This window comes from Neopelma chrysocephalum, unplaced genomic scaffold (assembly GCF_003984885.1).
Source record: "Neopelma chrysocephalum unplaced genomic scaffold, ASM398488v2 Primary Assembly neopelma1_67, whole genome shotgun sequence".
NCBI lineage: Eukaryota > Metazoa > Chordata > Aves > Passeriformes > Pipridae > Neopelma > Neopelma chrysocephalum.
In genome coordinates, this window is record NW_020897726.1 from 7,676,622 (window position 1) to 7,688,887 (window position 12,266).

General features: G+C 35.4%; 1 protein-coding gene across 1 annotated transcript in view; it reads right to left on the bottom strand.

Annotated features, from left to right (window-relative positions):
• The window catches only part of AGMO (alkylglycerol monooxygenase), a 187,949-nt gene that overhangs the window by 85,927 nt on the left and 89,756 nt on the right, over positions 1 to 12,266 (bottom strand). The window contains exons 6-9 of the mRNA XM_027684772.1: positions 4,293 to 4,359; positions 2,666 to 2,731; positions 2,480 to 2,559; positions 480 to 614 (exon numbers count right to left, since the gene is read on the bottom strand). Coding sequence (XP_027540573.1) covers positions 480 to 614; positions 2,480 to 2,559; positions 2,666 to 2,731; positions 4,293 to 4,359 — 348 coding nt within the window. The remainder of the gene's footprint in view (positions 1 to 479; positions 615 to 2,479; positions 2,560 to 2,665; positions 2,732 to 4,292; positions 4,360 to 12,266) is intronic.

Consider the following 12,266-nt stretch of genomic DNA (forward strand, 5'->3'; position numbering starts at 1 on the left):
AAGCAAAACAGGTATTAGTCTTCAACAGTGACCTGCTCCGTAGTATACTTACAAATACAGAAAGGGAGACAGAGAATTGCACAAAGATAATCTATGGTCAGACTCATGTATTACCTAGTGTGAGACAGAGTTTAACTCTGTGTGTGTGTGTGTGTGTCTGCATGTCCACAGCTAAAAAAAAAAACAAACAAACCAAAATTACTGTACTCTATAGAACAGTTTTGAAAATCTCTTCAGGAAATGAATAATGAAAAAATAAATAAAAAATATATTTTTCCTTTCAAATAAAAAGAAATAAAACCACAGCTAAAACACTAATTTCCTTCAGTTTCTGTTCCCATTTCATCTTCCCCTATGCTTTATGACTGCTAATTTGCTAATTTAAAATAGCATGTGTAGAGTTTTTAACATTGATCCAGTAGCATTAAGAGGTCCAAGTAAATTACACACAACTGAAAGCCTGTGCATGTTCTATTTACCACCGGGATTTCCTCAGGAAGGCCAAGTCTAGGTTTGCCTGGTCCCCAGCCTGGCCCTTTGAATATGACAGAAAGCTTATTGCAGAATCCAGGTGTGGCCCAAAATGTGTTCCAAATATGAGCCAAGGGACGTAGCTGGAAAAAAAAATTAAGTAATTTTTCACTGTTAGTAAAATAAAGTTTAATAAAACATCATATTTTATTCATTTTTAGCTTTCAAATAAATGATTTATCAAACTCTGTAAAGAGAATAAATTAGAAATAGATGAAGATAGTGCAGAAAACCTGGCTGAAATTGGCAGAAGCCATAACAAGCCCTTGGTTTACTGTGAGGATTACAATGACTTCTGCCCTGAGAAATATGTGTTTTTCCATCTGTCTCTTCTATAATCAATCTAGAGTATTTAATGGTATATTGTGTAGCTATATTTATGGTAGTTTTAATCTAGAATTTGGTTACTGGGACCTTGACATGACATACTCTCAATAACTAAATTACTTGGTATGTAACTAGAATGGATATATTGCACATCCTTCCAGTTTCCAGCCCAGACACTCATGCAGGTAGAATTTCTCATTCTTTGAGATGCCTCCTTGGGTGAACAGTCACGTAAAGCAAATACAGACTCCACTACTCCTCAGGTTTTTACAGAGAATTTTTATCTAGCTTAAATGAAACCTGGACCAATAAATCTAAGAAGCATCACACCAAGTACTTTTTTTTTTCTTTTTTAATTAAAAAACTATTTTCAGCCTGTTCTGGAGATTTTATTGAGACCATGACAGCTGCTATATAATCCTGTCAACACAAATTATTCTGGAATACACTGAACAGCAAATATGCAAAAGAGATATAAACAGTATCCAAATAATCAGGGAATTTTCTATGAAATAGCAATATCTAGAGAAGAAAAACAACAGAAAAAATATATTTTTGTCCATGCATCACTGCATATTGCAAAACAGACATCATTCAATCCAAAGCCTGTTATAGCACTGTATCAGGGCTTAATTAGATATTGATACTTTGGTCTGTGTTTGGCCCAGTCACTTGTGAAAGTTTGTTCTTTTACTGCCAAGTTATGAGAAAACAAGCACTGATAAATGAGAACTTCATCCTTGAAGGAAGCATCTTGTATAAACTGAAATTAATTGCTGTCTTATGATTGGCTCATCACCTTTCGAGGGCACTTGAAAGAGAAACTGAAGAGGAGAATGATGAAGTTAACCCCCAGACTCAATTAGAAAAGACCCCTGAGGTATAATGCACATGCTCAAGGGGAATTCCAAGGTACCCACGCACGTGCAGAAGAGACACCACTTGCATAACAGAGGGAGAGACTCAAGGCCTCTAGCTGCATTGTGCTGGCCACACCTGCCAAGGTAGATGTCACCAATTAATTGTATAAAAAGTAGATAGCTCATGCTGGGAGGAGGGATGAAAAATGCAAGCTTCACATCAAAGGACAACGTTGCCTTTTGTGGGGACACCTGCTATCTTGGGAGCCTACCAACTCTCCGAGAATGCAGCTTCTGCTATGGGTAATTATAGGCATTCTGGGTCGGTAAGATAACTTCATATAAAACACCCGGGTGACCGGAGGAGTTGTACTGAGGGCTTATTTCTCTCCTCCTTCCTGTCTCCTGGGTTTTTTAGTTTTGTTGGCCACCTCTTAATAATAAATATTGGTCTTTGTTGATCTTTCAGTGGTGTTCCCATTTCAGTTTCAGTATCTTTCCGAACTCTCCCTATTACAATCACCATTGTAATTAGTTGTGGATTTTACTGTTTTGTATTTTCATGATTACTACAAGTTCTGCATATACTCAGTGCAGTGAGTAGAAATTACTGTCTTGCAATGAAATACTGAAAAAATTTAGATAATGTAATTGACTGTGCAGCAATGCAAGGATGGTCTCAACTGTGCCTAGGAGAGGACTTTCTTTCGAACAGGACTGACTGTTGAAGATACCAGCGTCAGTGATTCAAACTGTGGCACCTGGAGCATGATGGGATCAAATGAATTTACTGGATGTGTTAAACCATATACAACTTTTGCATCTTCAGCCTCAAATGTTCCTGATGGAAGAAGAAAACAAAAGAACAACCAACAATCAAATTCAAAGGTATACATATTTTGGCCACACTGACTAAACATGAGAGAGAAAACCTTTTTTTTACTTACCAAATATCCTGTCCCAGATAATAAGTGTGCCGCCATAATTTTTGTCAATGCAGTAAGGATTTCTACCTATAATAAAAATCATTTATGAGACAAGTAATGGCATACAGAAGAATACATGCAACTGAATTATGAAGGAAAATCATCATTAGCATCACTTTATAATCTAAAAATAATTTTAGAAGTTAGCTAACCCACCACTCCTTATAATTCTAAAAAATCTCTTTTTTCTTACTATCCTTACTGCTCTCTTTCTATTCAGATTCAAACATGCAAACCCAATGTGTCATACCCAAAACTTCTGTGAAATAGAAGGATTCATTTGTAGAGTAAAACCAATTCAAAATATGTTTATCAAGACAAATTAAAAAGCAAACAAAAATAATTTCACCGTTTTATACCAAAGAAAATATATGCTAAACACATGTATGTGTAATCATCTCATTAATGGCTGTCAGCTGTCTCTGTCTTCTGTTATATGTCTTAACCTACCTTCATTATTATTAATTTCAGTGTGAGGAAAACTGATCCTTCTATGTTTTTCTAGGGAATGTATTTGTACATAGACTGTCCTCAAAGGTACGAGCAAAGAAACATCAATTACATATCCCAAAGTTCATGGAGATTCTCTGGAGCAACTGTACAACCCTTGATCAGGTCCAGAGTGATTCAGCTTAACTTCGATCAGGATCAGAGGATTAGTTTAGATTTACAGCAGAGCAAATAAGAGCAGAGTGTCTCCCTTCAGGATTACCAGTAGTTGTGCAAATTTTAAGGATTAGACACTTAGAGCATCACAGCTTTTTAAAAAGTCTACACAGTGCCATAAACACTTCACACTGGGAGGATATAATAAATATTAATAACATCCTCTGTACATATAACTACATATAACTACATTTGAGTCTGTTTCAAACTTTTCTTCCATTCCCCCATTTTTTCAAACTTATTATCTCTGCACATTGAATGAGCCAAGGACATCCATGAAATTCACTTCTACTCCTCAGATATGTTCATGACATTTTTCAGTATGCAGTGGAGTTCAGTCTTAATCCAATTTACGTATGCTGTGCAGTCTTGAATGCCTCTGAATATTGATGAAAAGTCAATCATCATGCACTTGTGTGGAGTGAGAATAATTCAGACAGCCAAAACCAAATTCCAAATTCCAGACAAAACTGAAACATTTAACAGTTCTTCCAAAACATAACCATGTCTTTGCACACTTACAGTGCTTGAATTTGAACACAAAAGCATGTGTGTTGATGATATTTCAGTAGTCAGGGAAGGATAAGATATTTTTCTATCACTCTTCTTATTTACAAATATTGAATTGTTTTGCTCAGTCTTCAAATTCTTTCATGTTATCCAGACTTAATTTCTGCTCAATAATTAATCTTAAACATAAAATTTTTAAAATAAAATTAGGTTCTAAAAACATTTTTTAAAATATTGTGAAATTTCTAACTGAACAGGGACTATTTTTAATGTAATGGTCAAAATTGAAATCTTTCTATAAAACTGATTTTACAGTACAATTTTACTACATTATTATTACTATAGAAATAGTGAGCTTGAGGAAAAAAATAAAAAACACACTAAAGAATAAGAGGTTCCATTTTTATCTTACCATGATGAACTCTGTGATGACTGGGAGTATTAAGAATCCACTCCAGTGGCCCAAGTTTGGTGATAACCTTAAAAAACATAATGTTTCAATGAACTTGAAAATACTGTATAAGATCAAGAAGAAGTGAAAAGAGAGGGAGAAAATGCAAAAAGGAGGATGTTTATCTTATGGCGAATTGCATAAAAAGACAAAAATGCAAATTTTTTTTTGCCTAAACCATTTCTCTGTACTACTGTTACAAGAACTTTCATGAAAAAAAAGAACAAAATAGTAAAACACAAGTTAAAAATTAAATTTCTTTTTGATCCAGCAACGAATATTGTTATTATTAGTTTATTATTTTATGAGAATCATGGAGAGAACTGGGAATCAAGAACTGATAATAGCATGGAGCCACAGTGAAGTGATTGTCCAGCCGCACTCAGCACTGGTGAGGCTGCACCTTGAGTACTGATTGTGTTTTGGGCCCCTCGCTTCAAAAAGGACATTGAGGTGCTGGAGCATGCCCAGAGAAGGGCAACAAAGCTGGTGAAAGGTCTAGAAAACATGTCCTATGAGGAGTGGCTGAGGAAACTGGAGTTGTTTAGTCTGGAGAAAATTCTTGGGTAGACCTCACTGCTCTCTACAACTCCTGAAAGGAGGTGGTAGTGAGGTGGGCATTGGTCTCTTCTGCTATGTCTCAAGTGAAAGGACAACACGAAATGCATTAAATTGCACCAGGTGGGGCTCAAATTAGACATCAGAAAAAAAACTTTCACTGAAAGAGTGATTAGGTATTGGAATAAGTTGCCCAGGAAGGTGGTGGCATCACTGTCCCTGAAAATGTTCAAGAGGTGTCTGCATTTGGCACTTGGGGATATGATTTAGGGGTGATTCTAGATGACCTTGAAGGTCTCTTTCAACTTTGATGATTCTGTGATTCCAAACGAGTTGTTTCACTCATGCTTCTTATTCATATCCATGAGCACTTCTTGGGATTCAGTGTAACTCTGTGATTCAAGTTATGTGAACACTTTACGTGAGCAAATGGCATTGACCCAGAAACGAGTACTCCTTCCTCCTTCGGTACCTTTGACTATTTGTTCCTTCTATCAATGCCCTTCTTTTACCCTGGCACAAATGCAGTAACATAACAAACCTGATTAGGGAACTGATGCAAATCAAAAGTAATTTTGTTTTGTTTTTCTCAGTTAGTTTAACTCAATCAGTTCCTGAATCTGATCCAACATATGCTCACAAATACACCAGCATGAGTTGGAGGCATGAAAAGAAAGTAGACCAGCATAAATTCATAGTGGAGCTGCAATTTAAGGCAATGAGTCAACAGTACAGAAAGTCCAGCCTTGATCATTCTAATACCAAATCCAAAGCGATAGAAAGCATAATTGCCATAAACTCAACTCTAATTTTCCAAGTTTTGTCAGAAAACGTGGAGGAATTAATTTTGTATCAGCAGGGTTTATAGTAAATTAGGAACTCTCTGGTATTATGGAGGAAAGCCACCACTGGCTTCAAATTTTGTGTTCTGGTTAGCTTGACAGAACCGTGTGGACACCTGAAAACAGCAACCATTCCTTAATCCCAAACACAAATCCATCAGCCACAAATTGATAAAATCACTGGTTAACCAAAAGGGATTTGTATTCACAATATATTCTAAAATGGTATCTTAGCACCATGTCTTATGACCATAATGTCTTGCAATTAAAAGGGAGGGAGTGGCATAAAAGTGGTTAAATAAAAATGCTTAGACCCTAAGAAACAAAATTAAGAATCTATCACTTTGTCTTTTACACAACTTAATTAGTAAATTTAATACTCATACTGCTGAAAGGGATAATCTGTAATACAATAATAGAGATAAGATAATATTGGCACAAAACACAGTAAGTAGAGAAGCAGTCATTACTCATGAGAGCAGGTCCATCCATCTAAAAGCCAAATATACAAGGAGTTTTATTCATTTAATGTTTACTGAACAAAGTCCCGAAAAATGGCAGTTCCATTTTTCTTCACAGTTGTGCAAGTGCAAGTAGATCTGGACTCATAAAGCAGACTTAGCACATTCATCATATATATTTAAATTGTTATGAATCAGGAAAGTATCACAATAAAAGCGAAAAAATACTTTTTTTTTTCATTTTTCTCTTTAATAACAGCAAAAAGAACATCTACCTAACTGGTTAAGCAGAGTGTTTCTGTAATTAAAGGAGTATAGAAATCAGCAAATTCTTCAGGTAGAGAGAACTGTAACATTTGTAGCACCTTTCTCAAAATCCTGCACACACTTGACTGGAAAAACAGAATACTGAGACAAGTTTGTTTTGTTTCATTTAACTCAGAAGCCAAGGATAACGTAAGTAGGACCATTTGTATTTCTTATTTCTCCCTCAAAATAAGTTCAAGTCTGAAAAGACCACCTAAAGGTAAGAAATAATTCATCATTCGTGCTAGTTCCATTTCCCATCTTTCTCAAGCAGAACATCCCACTGTTTTAAGCTGTATGAGATGTGACCATTAACTTAACTTAATCCGAGCCAAATGTCTTGGATTGAACTGCTACCCAGCACCTGAGAGAGCAGCGATTTCTCTATTACACCACAACTAACTTTGATCCAGTTGGTTTTAATATTTTAAGTATTTTAAAAATTTTTGTGAAAATAAACCAAATCTGCACTAGGAAAGCAGAGAATCAGTACGGAATAGCAGTCTTCACTCTTAGCCTACATGTGAATAAAATATTCTCAGAATTAATACCTTCAGGTCTCAATGCCCAGCTGACTGAATTAATATTTTAAAATTAAAATTCATGATTTTGAAAGTCTACATAATACATCCATATGCTAAAGCAGAACTTTGTGTCTTGGGGCTCCCTGAGGACCTCAGGAACCGAAGTAAAATTTTAAACAAGTATTTTTTACTAATCCTAGAGAAATTACTTTCTTTGGATAATGAAACCTCTCATTCTTTAAAGTAGTCTTTCTTGGAGAGATGACGTTCAAAAATCTACTGAAATATCTTCTCTACAGCATAAATAAGTGATTGATGCCTGAGCCTACTTCGATTCATTATTCAGTCAAGGTTACTTCCATTGTAAAGATATATTAGCCACACACTGATCGAAATATCATCTGAGATAACAATTATAACTGCATGACTTTTAAGATCAGAGGCAGTACATAACTCTGTACCCGATGAAGCAAAAATCCAGTATGATGAAATTAGCAATCCATACAGAAATCCTTTGTCTAAAACACATCCAAAATATTTTTTCAACAGTCAAAATGGTACAGCATGCTATTTCTAGAAATTTCCTTTGCTATCAGTAAGTTTACTTCTGCATGCTTAGCACATTCCTAAAACATAAAAAAATGCTGTCAGTGGAAAACTTGGTTCCAAAAATTTTATAAATATTTTATAAACATATATGCTATAAATATAACCAATTATTCCAACAAACGGAAACAAATTATTACTGGAATGCTGAATTTTGAAGACTTCTGCAGCACCTCATGGCAAAGAAGATAATTATTTTGTTTAAATTTGTTGAATTTTCTTATTTTCTGCCATTTACCTGGGGCAAAACTCAGCAGATTTTTCACCAAAGTAAATTGTAAAGGTTAGGATAGTAGGACAATTTTAGCCAGGCAAGATTCTGACACTGTCCTGTCAGGCTGACAGGAACTTACTGCAATTGCAGTGAAAGGAATGAAGTTTGTAGGAACAAAATCTAATGTGGTGTAACAACAGTACTTGTTCCAAAGAATGCCTAACAGGTAACAGAGAAGAGAAAGGCAGCAGCAGTTACTCAACCTACCCATCTACTTTTCATCTGTCAGTCTATCCTTGCTTCTGTGCCTTCATTTTATCCAGACATTTTCTTTGGAGAATCTCAATTTCAAAGAAGCATTCTTTGTAGCAGTAACCAGACTTATGCTGTAGTTGCAACTAGTCACCAAAGCATATACACTAAGTCTCAGTTATTCAAGACAGAAAAACATTTTCAGCTTAAAATAGCGTTGTATTCAAGTTGACTTTTTAGAGTAAGAGTTTTCACAATGTTCACAATTCAGGAATAAAAAAAAGTTTTAAAAAAGCAAAATAAATGTGATAAGAATAGCAGATCAGCTCAGTTTTTGTTGCCTGTAATCAGGATTTTCATTAAAAAAAAATGGAAATGCTGCTACTGTAATTTTTGTATCAGACCTTTTTACTGGAAAGTAGATTCAAAAGTAAAAAAAATAAATCCATGAAATGTCATTGTTCAATATCCCTACCAACAGTATTTCAAACCTTATTGCATATTTTTCAAGGGAAATACTGTGAATATAAAATATTCTTTGTCTCATCACTTTGCAGTGTTTTTGGGAATACAGAAAAATAGCTACCAATCCCTTAAAAGTTGAAATACCTCAACTGTTGTCCCACAATAACCTTATCTGTATTTTGACCAATATGAGTGGGGATTTACATTTGTGTTTTGTTTCCCTGATATAGACACCTACGGTTCTAAATCAACTTCTGTCTCCAATTTTTCCTTTCTCAATTAACACGTCATGTGCACCAAAACTCCCATGCTAGTGACCCACAGATGAACTTCAGCATTCCAACAAAACTCTTATCCTATTTCCTTCATTGTTTAACATCTCATTGCCACAAAAATAATTTTTCACTTGTCAAAATCCTTACAAATGGACTCAATAAACTACCTGAAAATCAGATATGTAGATGACTTTCACATACTAGATATAAAAGCTTTGTCAGAATTCTCCACAAAAATGTATTCTTTCTTTCTTTACTTTAAAAAACAAATTATTTCCTCTGTTGTATTTGGGTATCACTAAATAATAAAGCAGAATTACTGACAGTAACTGAAGCAACTCCAAGACAAGTGTAAATAAAGAAGGCAGGCTAAAAGCTGCATGTTTAGAAATAGCTTCCATACAGTACTGAATAAAACACACTGGAATTGAAATCTTTGAATATAATGAGAACTAAATGCTTTTTGCTACAATAGTAGTTCTTATATAAAGATGTTTCCCTTATGACAGCAATCCCTAGTCTAAAGGAAAAGAACATTATGCAATATCTCTTGCGGCATGTAAGCACCTCCGTTTGCGGTCTCAGAGTTTGTCAGCACCAAGGGAAATCTTTATTGCCTGGTACCTGCACCACTTCAATGTAGTTCTTGTTTAAGTAATGAGAAAAAATCGTGACATGAAATCCAAGGGAAACTTTACATCTTGTGTAACAACTCCTCCTGTCACCACTGCAACATGAATCTTTACTTAACTCTGTTTCAACAGGAACGCTAGGAAGGAAAGTCGACTGAGTAGGCTTTACCTTACAGTAAAACCATTCGTATATAAAAAGTTCTGGGTTGTTGGGATTTTTTCCTTTGAGTATAAGGAAAGCTGTTTGTAGCACAGCATTACTTTCAACATCACAGTGTTACTGATCTGCAAGACAGAAGAGGGTAAATTCATCCCTGGAGCATCACTAAGCAGCACCCTGAACTTTGGGGTTTCTGTTAGACTAGTTGGTAGTAAAACACATATTACAATTCACTTCCTCATCAAAATCAAGATAAGTTTCTTATTCCTGGTATATAAATCTATATTTCAGGCAGTCTGGTGGGGAAATTTAAAAATAAGACCTTAATTACATTCCCCAGTAGAGCTGTTGTGTTAATTCAGGACAACACACCCATGTATTTATACAGATGGCTCTGGTGATCAGATTTGCCATGTGAAATCTCTACAGGGAAGCTGGGAAAAGGCGGAACTCCTAGGATATGTGCTCGTCTGCCAGTTTCACACTTTGAAATCCTCAGCAAACCCTGATTTATATGCCGCCAACTGTTTTCCTATCTGATTAGGCAGTTTTCTACTCCAGTAAGCATGTAAAATGGATATAGCCAGATTTCCACACTGAGAAGTGAAAAAACAATATTTATAATTTAGAAATAAAACAAGTGAGAGGAATCAGGCCTTTTGGGATCATAAAGAGTTTCATAGGGGGTGAATTTCTGATAAATCTGGATTGTAGGAATGGGAGGTGAAAGCCTAGTTTTAATGGATAGTCCAGTTTAGGGCATATTTATATAATAAACATGCAGCCTTAAGAAATGTGTTTATAATAAATTGTCTTGAAGGCACGCTGTTGTCACTTTTCATTGTTTTACACTTCAGCCAAAAGGCAAGGTTTGAATCAAACTGTCATCTTACACGAATATTTAAGTTAACAGTTGCAATAAGTGGATGCAACTTTTTTTTCTTTAAAGGTCCAATTAAGCCTTGTGGGAAAGGTGAGCACATATAGGAATCTTCAGTCAATTTTTCCACTAAAAATGAGAAAATTTACTCTAACTGGTTGTTTTAATTGCAGCATTACAAATAGCATAGCAAGGAGCAAGTCACACTTTCAGTCATATATCAAGTTAAGCATTTTAAACAAACTCCAGGAGAAAAATTGCTATACAATTTCAGCATTTTTCAGCAGCTTGACAAATACATGCTGGAAATTGCAGGGGAAAAAACCAGAAAGTCATAAATCAGTATGCCAGTCCTGAAATAAACTAAAATACAGCCAAGTGAGGCTCTTCATCTTCCTTTTTAAACAGATCGAAATATAGTAAGCAGTCTACAGTTTGTGTTTTTAACAAATAATAGTCTTTCAAATTTTCTGTTGGCTTTGAATTTAACTAATTTAAATAGCTTCTCAATGAGTACAAGCAATTAGAAAAACTCGAGTATTACATGTAAAATGTTAAGATGAAAAATTAGATTTATTTTTTTTTTACAAAGAACAGTATCTCTAACATCATTAATGTGGCATCCTTTCATTATTATATTAACTTTGTTTGGTAAATTAGTTGTTTAGATTCTCTTCCAGGATGCAGAATGTACTGAAATGTGTTAATAGACAGAAGTACGATTTTTAGTTTTAGGGTTTCTGCAGGCATATTAGCAGTAGTCAGGCCCACTACTGCTTACATAAACATTTCACATCTGTCACTTGCAAGAAGAGTCTTTGGTGCAAGGACCAGAAGCCAACACTCAAACTCAAGGACTTCATTATTGGGATCAAACTTGAAGTCGTTGCTTATGTTTTTGTCCCATAAATGCAGTTTCCATTTCTGGCCTCACTACTGACTCAGCTTCAACAGGGAAAGGGAAGGATTCTTCTGCCTGGATTGTTGCCCATCAAACACAAATCACCAATATAAGCCTATTATCATGGAGCAGTCACTTTTGAATGAAAAAGATCATGTCTCCTGTGCTCCTTGTTGAATTCCGAGCTACCGGGTGCACAGCACTACATAGTTCACTTAAATTACTTAAATATTTTTAAGTCTCTCTCTCTCTATTTGCAGTTAGGTTGAAAGAGAAGATAGATAAGAATAAAATACTGGCTCGTGGTGTAAAGGCACTTCCAGGTAGACTCAGACACTTAAAAATGCCAAGAACTTGGTTTTAAATAGCAGGCACATCCTGAAGCTACTAAGGTGTCACATCGGCACTGTTAATCATTACTGAGGTCCTAGGTGCCAAGGAAGGAACTCCATACCTCATCCCACTATGTTTTTCCTGATTAAACTGTGTTCAAGTGCAGCCTACAATTAGCAGAACAGGAACAGTGTGCTCTCTTCTGAATGTTTTATTTTCTCTCCCTTTTGTTATTCTTTTTATTTGAAACAAAAAGCAGAGTTATGTGCTTTATATATCTAGAAAGATAATACTTTTCTCCCCTCATGGGGGAAGAGAAACATGGAAAAGTAGAACATATTTTGCAGTTATTACTAGTATTTCTGCTTAGTGATAGTGTTGTCAGCTTTGCTCTCCTCCACATTCTGGCAAATGCAATGTTGACAAGACTTTCATCCTGCAGGTTGATCAGAAAATCTAATAAGCCATTTTGGCAGACAGGCTGGATTGAAGCAGTGAGATCTCTTTGTTTCTTGGAATCATGCTT